Consider the following 19,655-nt stretch of genomic DNA (forward strand, 5'->3'; position numbering starts at 1 on the left):
ATTCCTGTTTCCCACCTGGCCAACTAGATTTATCCCCCGCGATCTACCTAAATAGATTAAGGAGAATGCCGGGAATGTTTCCTTTGAAAAGGACGCAGTCGAATTCCTTCAACTTTGGTTCTTATTGTAGTTCATTCTCAAACGTATATGTAGTTCTGTCAATGATGCTTATGCGTTTACAGCATCACAACTGACTTACGACTGGTTATCACGACTGAAGGTCCACCGGCTCTTGGTTAGTCATTTGTGTTGAGATCTCTTCTCTGAAATCTAAGAATCCTTCAATATCCGAAACTGAGGTTCTCCTACATCCCAAGTGTTAACTTTAGCTAAAATATTCTTAAGATCAACTCGGTAACGATAATTTTCGTCTGTTCTTTTTGCGAATATAATCTTCATACATTGTACTTTATTTTATCATCATGACAGTATCTTTGGTTATATGTTTCCGTCTTCTAGCGACAAGGTAAGTTTCTCTTATGCTTCCCAAGATATTGGATTTACTTGGCAGCCGATCATTCAGCCCACGTACGCAAATGAACTTACGAACTTCCTGTAATTGTTGAACTTTAGGGCTTTATGCCTTGGATTCACGTTATCCTTAAATACATGACTAATCTATTTTCATTATTATAACACAGATTCTGAAGCTGGCGACTATTTTTTCGTGTCTAAGGAATAAAAAAAAGTAGTTATGATCAATTCCTTCCTGAGTATCAGTGAATATTAAAGAAAAACATTGTCGGATATCTCTTCAGAGAACTTTTGCCTTATCTCACAGTTTAATTCTCAGAAACAGTCATTGGTATCATCGTTCGGCTCTGGCATGCTCTTCAAGGTATAACCGGCGCATTTAGCCAATTATGAGTGGTGCGTACAATTTAAGGTGGAATCCAGATCACCGCATTTCTTTATGTTCCACTGCTGGGATATTTTGAACAGGAATAATTGTAATATCTAAGCAGTGTTTTTGTCTTATATTTTCACTACTAGTTCTCACAATACTTGTAGCTGATGTTAAGCAGTTGAAGTTTACTCGAAACATCGATGTCTGACTTAATCCACTTCTTTCGTATTCTCAATCGTATCGATATCCAGTTACCGTTTTTAGAGCGAAACTCTTTTTGTTTCTTTCACATTGCCTCTGTTTGGCATTATACTTACTCTGGGTTGAGTTAGCAGATACTACAACCTGTTTGTATACTCACTACGTGCAGCAGTAGTAGCTGGCCAAATAGGGCGAGACTAACAAAGAGAGAGCATAAATACTATTTCTCGTACAGTGTTGCCACTATTTTAAAGTCGGCTGCAAAATGAGATTTCATTTCCAATTTTGCCTACACGTTGTAATTTCACCATTGACATCGTATCTTCTCATCTTTTGTAACGTCCGGCCCGGTAGCTGAGTGGTCTGCCGGCACGGTAACTCAGCGTGTTCGGTCAGAGGGTTAGCTGCCCTCCGTAATAAAAAAAAAACTGAGTTAATGGATCAACGACGAACTGAAACGGGTGCCTTGCGACGTCCGCGCCGAGCAGATACATCGAACGAAAACTAACAAAATGAGATTACAAAAAAGACAAAAAAAGTGGTCGGCGTGACGGATTGCCGTCCTATGGGCCCGGGTTAGATTCCCGGCCCGGTCGGGGATTTTCTCCGCTCAGGGACTGGGTGTTGTGCTGTCTTCATCATCATTTTATCCCCATCCGGCGAGCAGGTCGCCCAATATGGCGTCAAATGTAATAAGACATGCAGCAAGGCGGTCGGACCTACCCGGCAAGGGGCCTCCCGGCCAATGACACCAAACGCTCATTTCCATTTCCATCTTTTATAACGGAATCACAGGATAAACATATTTCACTGTGAATGAGTCTGACGTCTATGCATTCCACGAAACAGAAAGAGGTCCTCACTTACCTACCGTCCAACCATTATACAGCGCACTTTTTTCTATGGCAGAAAATTAAGCACACAACTTTTTAAGCTACTGTCGGAAGCTATGAAGTGCTGGACTTGGCGAAAATTTGTTCAGGAAGTGTCTGCAAGATGCTAGCCTCTGAGAGCACGACAGCAGCAACAGAGCAGCCGAGAGGTCAGTTGGCAGGTAGCGCTCTTGGCACTGTGAGCCGCGAGCCGTGAACCTGTGGCCCGGATCGCTCGATCGGAATGCGCCGCCCAGACCCATATGTCAGGGGCTGTCGGGCGTGCCGGCCACACTTCGACTGCGAACACTGCCGGGGCGCACAGTCTGCTGGCAGAGCCCGCCGACGCACCACTGGACCCCGACCACCGACTCTGAGAGCTGCCATGGCGCCCAACAACACCGAGACCACGCTCCGTAAGTCTACTCTACTCTACTCCAGTCCAGGCCACACTCGCTCAGCGTGCGATCACATAATGATAGAAAAACAACGTAGGGGGTTCGCAAGACGTGACACATAAAGTGAATCTAAAACATAACTGATGTAGGTTATTACCGGGGGATGTAAGTTCCTGATGCTTACAGTGCAGCAACTGAAGTCGGTATCTGATGGTTTAGACGGATGGTTTAGACGGATGGTGTTCCTCACTAACGACGTTAATGTCTCCTACTTGTATACGCAGCCAAACAGAATGTGCACAGACGGAATGGTTCGATGTTGATGTGATGGAGGTGCTTTTTCAGTCGATTGTGATTTGCCATGATGGAAAGCATAACGACTGAGAGATTTCTTCCGGAACTGATGTTGCCATGCCGCAATGTCTCCCTCTTTGTCCCCCACAACCCCTCCTTTCCCGACGATATATTTTGTGAATATTGTGTCCCAATGGCACTGTAAGTAGTTTCTTCACAAGAACTGTCAGCTGTTAGGTTGCCTGGTCTGTCAATACGCGCTTTTAGGTAAGAAGTTGTGATGTGCTGTCAATCTACACTTATTGCTCGTTGCGAGATGGGCTGTTTGTTGGTTGCCTGCCCCATCTAAGAAGTAAGATTGGGTTTAACGTCCCGTCGACACGGATAACATTAGAGACAGAGCGCAAGCTCGGATTGTATCAATGACGGGAAAGGAAACTGCCCGTGCCATGTCAAAGGATCCTACCCGGAATTTGCCGGAGCGATTTAGGAAAATCACGGAAAACCTAAATCTGGATGGCTGGATGCAGGTTTGATCCCTCGTTCTCACCAATGCGAGTCCAGTGTGCTAAACATTGCGCCACCTCGCTGGATACTTGGCCCCTCGGAATCGTGTAACTGGCTCCGGAAAGATAATTGTATCGCGGGTTGCATACTTGTCAGGCTAACGTACGGCACAACACGTCGGTTATCGTTAGCGGAATGCGTATGCATTGTAAAATGAGTGTGTGTGTGGTGTGTGTGTGTGCATGTGTGTATGTGTGTGTGTGTGTGTGTGTGTGTGTGTGTGTGTGTGTGTGTGACGAAATAACCATTTTTGAATATGGATAGGCATAAAATTTTAATTAGTAAGCAAAGTTAAAATAACGGAAAGCACAGCACGGAAAGTAACATATATGTTTTCAGCCTTCATCTCACTACGACTTCTACGCAGAACATATAAAAAATGAGTATTAGCGTCTTCTGTATCAGTGCCACGGTAAGGCACTGTAAAGAAAACTAGGATTAGGATAAAAAATTAATAGTCTTGATAGTGACCGGACTGAGCAACTAGAGTTATATTACATTTAGTAATATGCAAAAGATTAACATTAGGCTCTCTGACAACTCAGAGTTGATCACCGACATTACCTTGCTATTGTAACTATTCACCTTCAAAGATTCCCGTGGACGAAACCTGAAGAAATTCTTATGGGTATCGTTGGAGAAGAACGACTTCTTCAAGATTTATTTGCAGAACTATTCCGACGTGTAAAGCACTCAAGTGCCTCTACGTGCAGAACGCACATCTATCAGAACTCACCTGAAGCAAATACTACCAAGAACAAATGCTTGGTGTCACCGCAGTATGCTTCCTCGTCGTCACCACATCCTATGCTAACCGTGTTTCCAGATATACTGTAACAGCCCAAAGTTTCAGAGTACCAGTCTGCAATTACAAGCCAATGCAACAAGAACAAATATTCTAGAAGAGGAAGAGTCATACAGTGACTTGGATGCGGCGTTAAACTGTAGGTCCCACTCATAATTGATTTGATGCTTTGGTCACATATGCGAATAAAGGAAAGAGCATACCGCCTCTAACAGTAGACGTCAAGTAAATCTAATCTACATACAGGCAGCTCAGAAACATGTAACGATTGAAGGAGGAAGCTTAGGATGGATTTTCAGTCAGGAAAACGTTTTATCTGTGTTGATTGGTAGGATCACAGACTAGTTTAGGTTATTCATTTTCTTTATTAATACTTCGGCAGGATAACTTAACTGTCCCTATCGAAGTTGAAAAAGTGGGCTTGACAATACGAGACGTCCTGCGTTTTCTTTACGCCAGTGTGGCAAGAAAAATTTGGAAAGTGGTTTATTTTGCAACTTAGAATCAAAATTAACAAAGTATCAGTACCTTTTTATGTTATCGGTATTATAAATCGATAAACGTTAAAAGCATCATATGTATGTCGTTTTATTCTCTCGGTGGCATATATCCTGTTCACACGCATAAGTTCTGTAGCAAACTGACGCTTTCTGTGCTAGACCTTCCCAGACATACCCCACGAGTAACAACCGTGACACTATTCGCCACCATACACACTTGTGCCCACGTGCCTTTGGGAAACTGTAAAGGCGTTCGGTTATGATGCAATTGCCCAGTTAAACGGAAATTTGTTTCTAACCTCATTGATCGTTGGCAATACTTACACTGTTTCCGGAAAAATATGTGGCTAAATCATCTTTCGAGATCAGTTTCGCCTAAATTTACTGTTTCTTCGTGAGTTTCTTGTTTCTTTTCTTAACGACATTGTTTAACCCAACATCTCGTTTCTTACAGCAAGTTACCGCTTACACTGATAATGTTGCTGTTATAACTGCAGTTAATACTACAGCTGTTAAAGAGGGCGAAAATTAGAGTTTAACGTCCCAATCATTAGAGCCACAGCGCAAGCTTGGATAAGGTAAGGATATTGGCCGTGCCCTTTTCAAAGGAGCAATCCCGGAATTTTTCTTCAGCGATTTTGGGAAACCACGGAAAACTTAAAGGCAGACGGACGAATGTGGATCTGAACGGCCGTCCTCTCGAACGCGAGCCCAGCTTCTTACTCAGTGCCTTAGCCACCTCTCTCGCCAAGGTGTGGATGCCTTCAGAGGAGAAATGAAATAAAACTGCCAGATCAGGTACAGACAGGAACACCGTCTGTTAGGAGACTGAGAGAAAGACGCAGAGAGAGCCAGCGAAACAACGACAGTGTAGAGTCGTGCGTATTAAACGTCTTCTGCCGCAGATATGTGAATTTGTCGTAAGAGCTTTCCTCGATCTCAGCCGACCTGAAACACAGAATGCAGATACTCATTAGTATCACATCAGATCTGCGCTATTTTTGCCTCCACTGCCTAACAATACTTATTTGCACATAACTTCACTGACACTAAAGTAAGCTGCTAGACGAGTGATACAGGGACAATTTTATTCGTCTTGAATACTTGAGTAACATCTTTTGTACGCATTTGAGACAAGAGACAATTTTAATACTTCGATACAAGCTTTTCTACTTTTATTTCATATCATTTTCCAACTCACAATGATAGTAGATGACGAAATTATACCTTTCAATAGAAGATAATCACACGTAATTCGTTCACAATTCACTTACATTTGAATATCCTAAAGTGAACTGAAAAAATTCCCATAATTGTTTTGTTTGTTTGAGGCATTTTTTGTTTTTGTTTGGGGGGGGGGGGGGGGGGGGTGTTATCAGTCGCCTTCCGGTGTGATGCGGCCTGCCAAGATATCTTGTACCAATATCCTCATCGAATGTCCTCAATTAATTGTAGTGTATATTCCAAACTGTGTCCTCTGCTATAATTTTTCCCCTTTATGGTTTCCTCTAATGCCATGGAAATATTCCTCAAAGGCCTTAACACATGTCGTATCCTCCCGCCCCATCTACTGGTTGGTGTTTTCCACTGTTCGTTGCTGATCCTCCGGAAAACCTCTTTATTTCTTATCAGTCCACTTAATTTTCGGGATCGTGTAACACTACTTCTCGAACAATTAGATCACTTTCCTTTCCCATTAACACGGTTTTTTTAAAGTAAAGCGTTACTCTAGCTCTGATGTATGTGAGGAACATCTCGGTCAGTTAGTCATCAGCCTTTAGAATGTTTTCTCGTGACTTCCATCTATTCATATCTTTAGCTAATCTTTCCATTCCTACCACGCTAACATACACAGCATCCTCCACACCCCGTTTTGCATATTCCAGTATTTGCCTGCCCCTACTCCTTACCCATCCACTCTTCTTTCCAGCACCAACTTAACTGCTGTATTCCTGAGTGTTGTGAAGATATTCGACTAACTTATCCCTTTTTTTTGGTAAAGGTCATCCATAGACATTTTACCATAACATATTTAAAGTATTCCCAGTTTCTTCGTCACCGGATTTATAAAAGACCACTCTTCACTCCCATACAATGCTGTGCTGCAGATGTCCACGTTGACGTACTTCGTCTTCATCTCGATACCAACGTCTCATACCAGTGAAACTGCTGACAAAAGGCGCCCTAGCCCGTGCTACTCTCATTATTATCATACTACGTATTCGAATGTTCCTCTCTTACTCCAGTTATGATGTGCGTAGCACCCCAATGAAATTTTAACGTCCATATGGTGAACCGTATGCGACCATAATACACATGTGTGTAAAAACATCATGAAGATGACTTCATTTCTAATTTGCTGTTCGAATTTTCTGTAACTGTTCTGCACGTACATTTTGGCCTTAGTGTATTCAAACACAGGATGCACATACCATGTGTGAAAATATACCGTCGATCTGTAACGCAAAAATAACTCAGTCACCATTATCATTTAAAAGCTATCAAGCCATTCCAGTGACTTTTATCTGAACTCTGATAGCAGGGTAGACCTCTAGATAGATACATTTACGAGTTATGACGACGGTGTACCAGTCAATACTCGTAATAGTTGTCGTACTGTCCATATTTTAGATCCTAGGCAGGCCCACCTAGGTGAAACCCTAGTAGTGAAACACGCGACCTCTGCTGTGCTTTGCGTATCGGTGTTCGTCCTGGTTCAAATGGCTCTAAGCACTATGGGACTTAACATCTGAGTTCATCAGTACGCTTCCTCCTGGTTCCGCAGGAGCCGCTCTGTGGAACCCAGCAAGCCTCTCGTGATACCTGAGTTGGCAAACGACTCGCGACCGCAGGCGCGGCTGCTCCTAGGCGTCGCTATCTTTGAACCGGACAGCCACACCTCCCCCCCCCCCCCCCCTCCCTCGCCGCCCGCCCCTCTCGCCGCTCCACACATTTATCTAACCTGCTTGAAGGAGCGGCTGGGTTTCGTTCAGACGCGTTATTCCTTTTGCTGCTGGAATCCTGTATACAGAGAGAAGACCAGTGAACAACTAAAATCTTCCCTACATTTCCGACGGGGACTTGTGCCAAAGTGTCGATTACTAAGCAAAATACGGTCATGGGGAGCGTTTTCACAAATATGTGATTGGTTCTATGAATGTTAGACTGACAGAATCCAGTATTTAATTCTGGGCGGACAATATTCAACACAAAGGAAAGCAACAATGGAAGTGCCACAAGGAAGTGTAATAGGATCTCTAACGTTCTCAGTATACTTTAAGGATTTGTCACGTAAGATCAGCAGCACTGTAACACTGTTCGTCTACATTACTGCTATCTACGGGAAGGTACCGTCGTTGGACTGTCACAACAAAATGCAGACAAACTTGGACCAAATTTCCAATCGACATAATGAAGGGCAACTCTCTTTAAATCCGGCCAAGGCACTATTACGACCATGTATATGCCCGATCTATTACAGGAACCAGGAACTGCGGGTAAGGGTTCATGCGTAGGTGACGTTACGCCAGTAGTGTGAAAAGGCTGGAAATTTGGGTCAGATCAGAAGCGTGCTTGGAAGGTCGAGTCGTCTAAGGCTTACGCTCGCGTTAAACGGGAAACCCTGGTTTCAGTCTGGGTGCGGCATAAATTTTCACCTTTTATCATTTCAGTGCCCAAATGCAGCTAATGTCATTAAATCCTTTGAAGAATTCTATAGTGTTTTTTGAGCGTTTGGATTCATCAAGGCATGGTAATTCACATGGAAAGAATTCGGAGATGCGCTATTAAGACTGTAATAAGTCGGTTAGCCCACACGAAAGTACAAATACTCAGGGGACATGGATGGGTATCTTTGGAAGAAACGCGACGTTTTCTAGCGAAACCGTGATAGGTAAATTAGAAAATCTGTAATCGAGGAAGTTCTGGTGACAATTCTGCATATGTCGCGCATGCACCATGATAACAAGAGAGGTTAGGACGCGCACAGAGGTATATGGATAGATGGATAGTAATCTCGCGTCTCTCATCTCGTGAATGGGACTAGATAGGAAATCTTTAATACTGGCGGTAAGTATCGTTCGCTGTGCAACGCATTTTGCAGGTGCTATGGAGTATATATGTCCTTGCAGATGAAGTTCACACATACAGTTACGACTACACTGTCCACAACCGTTGTACTAAGAAAAGTTAAGCAACGTTTCGTTTCATTTGAGAAACAGCTGAGATCGCCCATGGGGCCTGCCGGAGACGGCACAGTGGCATAACACTGTCTTCCGATTGATACAGACGCAGACATACCCAAGTCAGATATCAAACCTCTAATGAAGGACAGTTTGGAAATCACTATCAGGATATTTATATTACGCAGAAATTTTTCAGCAGGCTCTCACACTCCGTTACTAAGAACGTTAAGGGTCTAAATAAGGGCTCTGCTATTTGAGCTGCAAATCAACTGACGACTACAAAAGAAAAGAGAGGCTGTGAAATATAGACTGGAAATAGCAAGATAAGAATTTTTGAAAAACAGAATTTCTCTAACTTCGAATATAAATTTATGTGGTACGAAGTATTTTCTGAAAGTAATCGCCAGTAGTACAGTACAGCACAGAAGAGAATATAACACTGAAAAGGGTTTCTAAAAAGGAATGCTGAAGTTTACATGGGTAGATCATGTAATCAAATAACTAATGAAGAAGTTCTGAATAATCTAAACGAGGATAAAAGAGCGTTGTGGTGCAACTTGACCAAAAGGACGGATGACTTGGTAGGACACGCCATGAGACATGAAACAATAATTAATTTGTTCTTAGAGGAAAGCGTCGAGAGTAAAAACTATGCAGAGTACTGAAGGCTGAAGCACAGTAAAGAGTTGAAATGGTTGTCATGTGCGGTAGTTCCGTAGAGACGAAGAGGCTTGCACAGGATAGACTAGCGTGGGAGCTGCATCAAACTGGTCTTCGGCCTGCAGATCACAACATCAACATCAACAACTACAGTGACAAACATAAGTAGAGTCTCCTAGGCCTATGAAGTTGCATTAGCAAGCCATAGCAAGACGAGGGTAATCACGATAATGCTAAACAATTATAACATTTTTGACAAAACAGGATTGCGTATTAATGAGGAGAAGACACAATACCTATTTCCAAGCAAGAAAACCTTGACACACCCTTGGCCGCAGACCCTTTAACCTTACATAGGGGTCACGACTTCAAGTACTTAGGGAGTCTCTTCAGTAGGAGCAATGGGACAAGACATAGAAATAGCTGCACGTCTAGCAGCTGCTAATAGAACACTTTGCAGTTCTGCCAAAAATCTCAGAAGAAGTCTCACAGCCTCGGCAACAGGTTCAAACATCGCTTACATCAGTCTACTACAATGACGGTACAATGCTAAAGGAAGTAAGGTTGCGCTGGCCCAGTCGTGTCTTAAAACAGTGGAAAGACAGGCTACCTAATACAGCGTTCTCTATAAAAATAGATGAAACGTCATAAAGAGGAATACTCGGTAGTGGATGGCGGAACACCACGTGGGATGAGTGGCTAAGGGGAAATCCAACCCCGAATGGGCAGCCAGTGTGTTAGACAGAACTGGATGACGCTCGTGGAACAGGCGAATGACCAATAAGACGCCTACCTTTTTTTTAAAAGAAACCTTTCGTTGCACAACATTCAAGATTGGCTGATTTAAAAGAGAAACAATCGTTGTTCAATAGGCAGTGAGACTACAGTTGTCTTTTGGTATCACGTACAAGTAACGCCCGTTGTCAGCCTAATTTCGTTATTACTGCTTTGCCTCAAGGCAAAACTAAACAAGTGATAAGGACGCCAAAAGTCCTCTTCTGTGGGAATTAAAGCATTTTACGTGATCCGAAAGTACGAGGACGGGATCTCAAAATGAATAAAAGCAAATGATTGATATTTTTCTCTGTGGGTAAAGGTTTTCATTGATATTCACGTGAGATGTTAATTATATCTGTTAACAATGGGAAAGCACATATCATTGTTCAACGGCATATCAAGTGCAGAGTTTTAATTGTAGTGTCGGATGTGTTCTAGGACAATTTAATAATCTTGCCTGAAGGACTCTATATCAATAAGCAAGGCACATACATGTTGTGAGTATCCCAAGCAGCCTACCTTTTGCCAGAATTTCCGTTCTTCGTTTCTCATTTTTCTTTGTTTCGAGATAGGAGAATCGAGGACTCATAGCCAAGAATTCTAAAGGAGGAAATTTCCCTGTAATTGTAACACAGTAAACAGCTTCCAAAGTAATCAGCTATTCGCCCAAGATATTGCACGTTGTAAAGTGTTAGTGTACGTTTAGGATTATGTTCATCAGCAGATCCTCATTTTCTTGCAGTTAAATTTCCACTCTACTGGCACTGGTAGAATTTTCCTCTCCACACTGTTGGGAACCAAGAACCGTCAAGTGAGTAAGTATTTTTAACGGCCAGCTGAGCACAGAAACATAATATTTGGCGTTAAGTGAAATGTCACAACAGTAATCCCTGAAGAAAATAGAAGAGTGATTACAATTACTATTGTATTGCCATTCAGGACCTGCTGATAACGTTCACCAATAACTGTTCGTCCGTGCGCTTTTATTTTAAATGAAGAAAACTACTGGTTACTCCGCAAATTGAAATGTGGAGTGCCGTGCAGATTGCCGTGGCAACGTTCCAGATGCGAACACGGAACTTAATGACGACCAGCCCCCGCACGCACACGCACACACACACACACACACACACACACACACACACAACAGAAGTCGGTCGCACGTATAGGGGCTGGGTAGTGCCACTACGGGTCAATGAGAATCACGAATTCGGAGGTGCAGCCCGACATTCGGCTTAAGCACACACGTGAAATTTCTTCTCGATAAAAGAGAATGAACGATGAACACTTGATGAAACTGGTATTGCATTTCATGGAAGTCGGAATCTTGAAAATAACTCGAAATCGTGACCGATGTTAAATTAATACAGATACATCTTTAGTGACTACAGAAACTCGTTTGTAAACAAATGTTTCAATAACATAAAGCAGAGCTTCCGTTAATGTAAGAGTATTTTCATTGCTAAAACAAATAAGAGCTCATGGATTACATTGGCAGAAGGCTGTATTACTTAATGATGAAGATAAAGAAAGATTAAACCAGAAATTAAAAATTTACCGTTACACTGAAAGAACGTCAGTAAGAGCAGCGGAATAATAGTCAGAGTTTGGAAACATGAATGAAACGACAGGAAAGGCACCGAATGACCTTAACGACAATGCGTTTTCTCGTGGAATAGGAACAAGCGATGACCTACAAATTGAAGTGGACATTAAGAAGATAATGGTCAATTCCTTACATAATGCAGCTGAGAAGAGAGTGACTTTTTTACTTATTGATGTGCGTGATGAAGTTGTCGTTTTCTTTCAGTCATACGCAAATCGCTCTGCAGTGTCGCAGTGGTTCCCTAACTAGCAGAGACGGTCTGAAGTAGCAATGGTAATTGGAGCAACACTGAAAAATACTTTATAACAGATGGGTAGCAAGACTGTTAGCAATGTTTGCCGCATTCACATACCGATCTGATATACGATGTCGTGGAACTCATTGCATGTTTCTGGAGCATCCTTTATGACTTTGCTAAACAACAGTCCTGTATATGAGATGGTAAAGCTTCACTGGAAGGTGTTCTGACTTGCACACATTATAAAGTCTTGATGGTGAGAGAAGGTGACACGTAGACGGGAACATAGACTTGTAAACTTCTTTCTGAAAGCATGCATCAACTGTTTTATATATGTTTCGCACAACTGGTGTACTTGGTAAATACTCACAGCATGGAGTAAAAGAAAGAGTGCGAATGTAACGCGTCGCTTTGGGAGAGATCACACTATGATGAATAGCTACCTAGCTAGATTTCTCACACGAATATATTTCCAACACACTGGAAAAATATTCCAAAGATCACTTTGACTGCCAACAAGCTAGGGTTCATACCTGACATTACTTAACACATTAGTGTAAGCGAACTCGGGGTGCAGACTCCAACCGTCTGATTCGGAACTCTTATTCTCAGCATAGTTCATTGAAATGCTGGTGTGTCTCTGGAACTACTGCCCTCTCCTTTATTTGGACAGTGCGCTGTTGCACTAGAGCGTGTAGATTTGGCTTCCTGCACCGTTGTAAACGACGTTAGTACGAATATCGATGGGACGTGGAACGCAGTAATTTGTGTGACTGTTATTCGCAATATTTTAGTGACAGTACGTATGGAAAAGCTACGAGATGAGTTCACAACGTTCTCCTATTCGAAATTCAACATATTTCGCTTTTTGTAAAATGGATGAATTAAGTCCACCAGAAAGCAGACACAGTACGCCAGTCTTTTGGACAAGTTGAGCCAGTGCACGATACATGGCCTACGTCACCATCTACGCGCTGTTCACGTGTGACATCTCGGCAATTCTCAAGGTCATATATATATAACATAAGATAATGTTCACAACAGTTCATTATTTTCCTTCCCTTTCATTTAAAATTCTGTATGTCGGTGTGTGTATATTTACAAATGTAAGCCGGCCGCGGTGGTCTAGCGGTTCTGACGCTGCAGTCCGGAACCGCGGGACTGCTACGGTCGCAGGTTCGAATCCTGCCTCGGGCATGGATGTGTGTGATGTCCTTAGGTTAGTTAGGTTTAAGTAGTTCTAAGTTCTAGGGGACTTATGACCTAAGATGTTGAGTCCCATAGTGCTCAGAGCCATTTGAACCATTTTTTTACAAATGTAATTAATTTTGTCTTGCTTTGTTTGAATAATACGAACAGACTGAACTAACACAGAGATGCGTTCTTTATTAAATTAGAGTACAGCCGAGTCATTATTAAACTATTTAATCCAACGACCTCACAGCGATTTTTGAAAACGATGAGCAACAAGTAAGCATACTCTAACTTCAAATATGTATCTACCGAATATAATTCGAAAGTATGATGGCGTTGTTATCATGCAACGGATCGACAACATAAGAAATTGACGGCAACAAATTATTACAGCAAATGACCGATTTCAGTTACGTTGATCATTACAACAGAAAGAGAACAGCCATACAACGATAAGTCGACAAATTATTAAACGACTTATGCGTTTGGTCTTAATACTCATGCATGAAACGTGGATTTTGATCACGAAACTAAAAGGAACCTTAAAGATCTAACGATGAATGTAAGCGAACATGTAGAGTTAGCAATGATGACGTTAGTAACGAACACAGTATTTCCAGTGCACCAAAGTATCAAATAAAAACTATAAATGCTGGAAGAAACATTTTCGACTCATTAAAAAAATGCCAGTAAGATTATACAATTTTAAGGAACTATTTCAATCCGAAAGGAAAGAAAGGGTCCATGTGGAGAAAACGAAAATATGGGTACTTTAAAACCAAACACATTAAAGAGTATGTAAGCGAAAAAGTAGAAGAAAAATAAAGTCTGTGTTGATTGGACCACATATAGTGCCTAGCTTTCGATTCCATTGCAACTACAAGTTGCAACGATAGCGGTTAACTCGCCAAAACATCTACATCCACCTACACGCACGCATCGAAGCGGGCGTACACAAACACACACACACACACACACACACACACACACACACACACACACACACATTGGTACAGCTCCTGCATCTGGTGACGCCGTCCGTCACCGCTGTAGTTTTGTAAATGTCAGAGCAAGTGGCTTGGCCTCCTTCCACGGTTGACCAATGCTGCCTCTACGTGGTACAGACGTCTGCGCACTTTCCTGGATCTCGTCCAGTTTTCGTGACACCGCCTGTGACAAGCCATCATTTATAAGACCGTTTCAACTTGTGTTCTATCGCAGCGCATGTCTGCAACAGGTACCAGAGCCTTAAGGAAGCAGGGAGAGCGTTTGCTCTCAACCGAGAGGTCTGCCTGCGAGGAAGTAGGGGAGAGGCCAGTCGCGCACGCATCGCTTAAGATCCGCGCATTCGCATGGGCCAAGAAACATCACGAAATTTCAATTAAAAGTGCAACTCCGTTGAAAATCTTATCACGTAACTTTTTGAGATCCGAAAATAAGAGCGAGAGCTGTGAAATTGCAGCACTTGCAATCAGGTACAGCTCTCCGCAAACAGTGCAACGTAAAAACACACAAATATTTGCAAAGAATTTCTGATTCACGTTTCCGGATAAAAATATGAGTTGTAGAATTATGAACCAATATTATATTTTGTCAGGCGCGAAAGAAGGTTTGAGAAGAACTGCGATTAGTATCACAAAAAATAAGAGAAATTAGAAAATAAATACTTTATTGGCGTTTTGCACTGCATTTGTTGGTTCTATGTACTATGCACGACGTCAACAATACATTGTGCTGTAGTTTCACCATATTCGTTAATGCGAATAAAATTCTTGTATTTCATACAGCTCATGATCGCGGCAGTGCCCGTTCCTTCATAGCAGAGTCCATCGAGCCAACACTCACACTGCAATATAGTATTTCATGCCTAAAAACAGGGCCTCGACTTCAATCAAACGTCTCTCCGTGTACTTGATTCACTGTATCTGTGCGAGTATAGAATGTAGACGAAACGGTGACACAGGGAAGTTCGGGTCAATGCAGGTAGCGTGATCAGATAGCCAAAGCGGTTAAAGCGACCACTCACGTAATGCGGCAAAACCGAATTCGAATCCCAGTCCGGCACAAATCTTCATTGTCGCCAATAAACTGTGCAGCTGGAGTTTCACCATGGCCTCAAATGTGAATATACTCCTATTAACAACGTTCTAAGTGCCAAAGCGAGGAAGCATCTGGGTCCAAGTGCCAATAGAAAAGTTTTTGTTCCAAGGACCATTAATAACGATACAGTACATTCTATTTGTGGGCATACAAGTGCAGATATACAGCAGTAAGTTTTTAACTGGTAGAAGTGAAGTGAACAAATACCATTCCTTGTTGCTGTTATGGTCTTCAGTCCTGAGACTGGTTTGATACAGCTCTCCATGCTACTCTATCCTGTGCAAGCCTCTTCATCTCCCAGTACCTACTGCAACCTACATCCTTCTGAATCTGCTTGGTGTATTCATCTCTTGGTCTCCCTCTACGATTTTTACCCTCCACGCTGCCCTCCAATAATAAATTGGTGATCCCTTGATGCCTCAGAACATGTCCTACCAACCGATCCCTTCTTCTAGTCAAGTTGTGGCACAAACTCCACTTCTCCCCAATCCTATTCAACACCTCCTCATTAGTTATGTGATCTACCCATGCAATTTTCAGTATTCTTCTGTAGCACCACATTTCGAAAGCTTCTATTCTCTTCTTGTCTAACTATTTATCGTCCATGTTTCACTTCCATACGTGGCTACACTCCATACAAATATTTTCAGAAGAGACTTCCATTTCTTATGTCTTTTAAATTCCGGAACTCTAGAGAGAAGCACGGCTTGTCGCAAAGAGCATGCGATATCTGCTAACGGATGTTTGAAAGACTTTCTTCATGATCTAGCACCTGGTTCACGTCAAGGGACGAGAACACGATAAAACCGAAGACGCGTTTTGTGGAAAAGCAGCACGTAGAACACTTTTCTTTTCCATTATTCTATTTATTTCAGGAGAGGAGGCAGGGTAAAAGAAGTTGTATTCACAATTATTTAAACTGTACCAAGCTAAATATGTAAGGATGAAATAAAATCAATTAATTTCAAGAATAGTTTACCAGTTTGTGTCAGCCTGTCGTCTAAACACTGCAGAGCAGAGTAAAAGTTATGCAGGAGAGCATCTGTGAATTTTGGAAAGAAAGACGGAAGTGTCCGACTGGAGCCATGAGGACGGTCCATGTGTCGCCCCTGGCAAGCTCACAATCAGTTGGTTAAAAACACCTTGGTTAAAAACACTGCGCCCAGAAGGAGGGGTCCAGGGTTTCAAGATCTACTTCAATTTTCTTTTCAGTATCATCTGACAATAACTGACTACAGTCCTCAAAGACGATAGCATGTTGATGTACATCTTTTGGCAAACTTCATCTACATCTATCTACATACTCCGCAAGTCACCGTACGGTGCGATGGCGGAGGGTACCCTGTACCACTGCTAGTCATTTCCTATCCTGTTCCACTCGCAAATAGACAGAGGGAAAAACGACTATCTATATGCTTCCGTATGAACCCTAATTTTTCTTATCTTTGCGGTGCTTAAGCAAAATGTATTTTGGAGCAGCAGAATCATTCAACAGTCAGCTTCAAATTCCAGCTGTCGAAATTTTCTCAGTAGTGATTTTCGAAAAGAACGTCTTCTTCCCTCCAAAGACTCGCTTTTGAGCTCCCAAAACATCTCCGTAATACTTGCTTGTTGATGAAACCAGGCGGTAACAAATCTCGTGGCCTGCCTCTGAATTGCTTCGATTTCTTCCTTTAATCCGCCCTTCTGGGGATCCCAAACATTCGAGCAGTACTCAAGAATGCGTGACAATAGTGTTCTACACGAACTTTCATTTAATTGATCCACATTTTCATAAAATGGTATTACTAAATGCAAATGTGTTGCAAAACATTTATCTTGAATTGTGCAGCCATGAAATATTCAGACTAATCATTCAATAAATGTAAAGAAACAGTGGTGTATGTGCACAGGAGCCAGGTTAGGTTATAGGATCCAACACAAGTACTGTGACATGTTCTATACTCGTGGTCACCTGGCAGGTGCGTACATAACAGCTGGATCCAGCCAAGTCGAGCGTAGCTGGAAGCAGAGCTCGGCATCTGCTGTACTGAGTAAACTGCTAAACAGTACCATAGCTTCCAAGTCGATTCTGTTGTAGTGTGACTGGAACGAGTAATCTGATTATCCTTCACCTCTGTAACTGCCTCCCTTCCCCAGGCATCTCGTTATATTTGCTTACTGCTTATTATTAGTGGGAACGACACAGCAGAGCAAGAAACGTGTGGTGGCTCCCTTTTCGATAAAAATATGATACGATTTTAACCCGAGCTATAAAATTAAGCCACAGGTATAAGGGACATAAAATAAATTTTTATAAACTTCTGAAAATGATTTATCTAAAAGTAAGTAATTAAATAAATCAGAGAAACAGCTGACACACCTCATTTTCCGTACGTGACTTCGAGCGTCATTCAAAGAGAGTCAAAATTTACTTATCTACTTTATTCCTTACTTTTAGATACGTCATTATACAAAACATTTAACCCAACTTTCTTAGTTTTTCTTTATTTTCCAGTTTTGGTCAGAAGGCTCGATCTTATTGAAATGTCAAACAGGATCACGTACCTAGGAACAAACTGCTCAAATTTAAAAGTGTTGCACTCGTGAAAATATTGTCACTTCTGTATTTAGCAGCCTACCTGTTACATTATTACTATACTCTACACCAATAACAAGTAAGTAAAATCAAATTAAGGCGATTTATTCCGAAGAACCATTTACAAGTTACAAATATATTCAAATACAAGCTATTGGGAACTAACAAAAATTTATGTTTTCGAGGCAGGGAAAATTGTTTAAGCATCACAGAAACTCAGCTCATTTGCAAACATCATGTGTTTCATGGTAAAAAGAACTTCCGTTTCAAGGTAGAAGACGCTGCACGACTCACGAAGTATGGCTTAACTGTCCACACGTTATGTAACTAGTTTTTTAAAATAATGGTTCAAATGGCTCTAAGCACTGTGGGACTTAACATCTGAGGTCATCAGTCCCCTAGACTTACAACTATTTAAACCTAACAAACCGCCGGCCGGGGTGGCCGAGCGATTCTAGGCGCTACAGTCTGGAACCGCGCGAATGCTACGGTCGCAGGTTCAAATCCTGCCTCAGGCATGGATTTGTGTGATATCCATAGGTTAGTTAGGTTTAAGTAGTTCTAAGTTCTAGGGGATTGATGACCTCAGAAGTTGAGTCCCATAGTGCTCAGAGCCATTTGAACCATTTGAACCTAACTAATCTAAGGGCACACACACATCCATGCCCGAAGCAGGATTCGAACCTGCGACCGTAGCAGCAGCGCGGTTCCGGAATGAAGCGCCTAGAACTGCTCGGCCACAGCGGCCGGCAGTTTAAAAAAAATACAGAATTTTACTCACTTTACAACTGTGTAACTGAAGAATTAACAATATCCTCCAAATAGCTTTCATCTCCTCCACATCACCGAGCGAGGTGGCGCAGTGGTTAGCACACTGGACTCTCATTCGGGAGGACGACGGTTCAATCCCGGGTCCGGCCATCCTGATTTAGGTTTTCCGTGATTTCTCTAAATCGCTCCAGGCAAATGCCGGGATGGTTCCTCTGAAAGGGCACGGCCGACTTCCTTCCCTGTCCTTCCCTAATCCGATGAGACCGATGACCTCGCTGTTTGGTCTCTTTCCCCAAAACCAACCAACCAACCTCCACATCATGCCCCTTAGTTCCCCAGTTACTGCATTTCCCGCATCTCGAAAATAAGTGGCGCCTCGGAAGTTCTTCGGCAACGATATGTAACAGATTTTCCACAAATCATTAATAAACATGATTTTCTCCACCTACCTCCATTCTCCCATCACTCAGAAACAATTTGAAATTATTATTTTCCTAATTTGTGTTTGAAATTAATATTTTACCAAGGAATAAAAAAAAATATATGTCGCCCGATCGTTACAAGCGAAAGGAATCTCTCGTGTAGGAAGTGACATTAGTAGAATAGTCGAAGCAACGAAGAAATAATTAGCAGTAATTGATACAGATGAAGAAAGCATTCTTCAACATAAGTGGCCCAACATCGGTAAGGAGGTGAGGAAAGAGTTTGTGAGAGGATACAGCTGGATCACATCAGTGTGTGGAAGCGGAAAGTGGGCAGTAGTTTGAGTGAACTACGTAAAACAAGTTACATAGGGAGTTGTGTGCAGTTGTTACGTAGGGATGAAAGGGTTAGTGAAAGATAGGATAAGATGGAGGACAGCATCAAAGAAGTCACAAAGACTGATGACTTATCAGAAGTTTTCTTCTGCCACGACTGCGTCGTCGTACTTGTGCTGCAGAAGTAAGTTACACGTGTACTCTCCTGCCAAGGCAGTTGCGGAACAAGAGTGGTACATTGTCAGAAAACAATAAATGTTCTGGGTTTCCTGCAGACACAGTTCTACTGCAGTACAGATAACAGG

General features: G+C 42.2%; 1 protein-coding gene across 2 annotated transcripts in view; it reads left to right on the forward strand.

The window, feature by feature from the left end:
- The window catches only part of LOC124612272 (paramyosin, long form), a 185,073-nt gene that overhangs the window by 20,834 nt on the left and 144,584 nt on the right, over positions 1–19,655 (forward strand). Inside the window, exon 1 of one of the 2 annotated variants that reach the window (XM_047140368.1) lies at positions 2,150–2,336. The exons of the other annotated variant lie outside the window; for it this stretch is intronic. Within the exon in view, the coding sequence (XP_046996324.1) occupies positions 2,165–2,336 (172 nt within the window). The 5' untranslated portion in view covers positions 2,150–2,164. Of the gene's footprint in view, positions 1–2,149; positions 2,337–19,655 lie in introns of those variants that run through there. 2 annotated transcript variants of the gene reach the window in all.

The sequence above is a fragment of the Schistocerca americana genome, chromosome 4, assembly GCF_021461395.2.
Source record: "Schistocerca americana isolate TAMUIC-IGC-003095 chromosome 4, iqSchAmer2.1, whole genome shotgun sequence".
NCBI classification, from domain to species: Eukaryota; Metazoa; Arthropoda; class Insecta; order Orthoptera; family Acrididae; genus Schistocerca; species Schistocerca americana.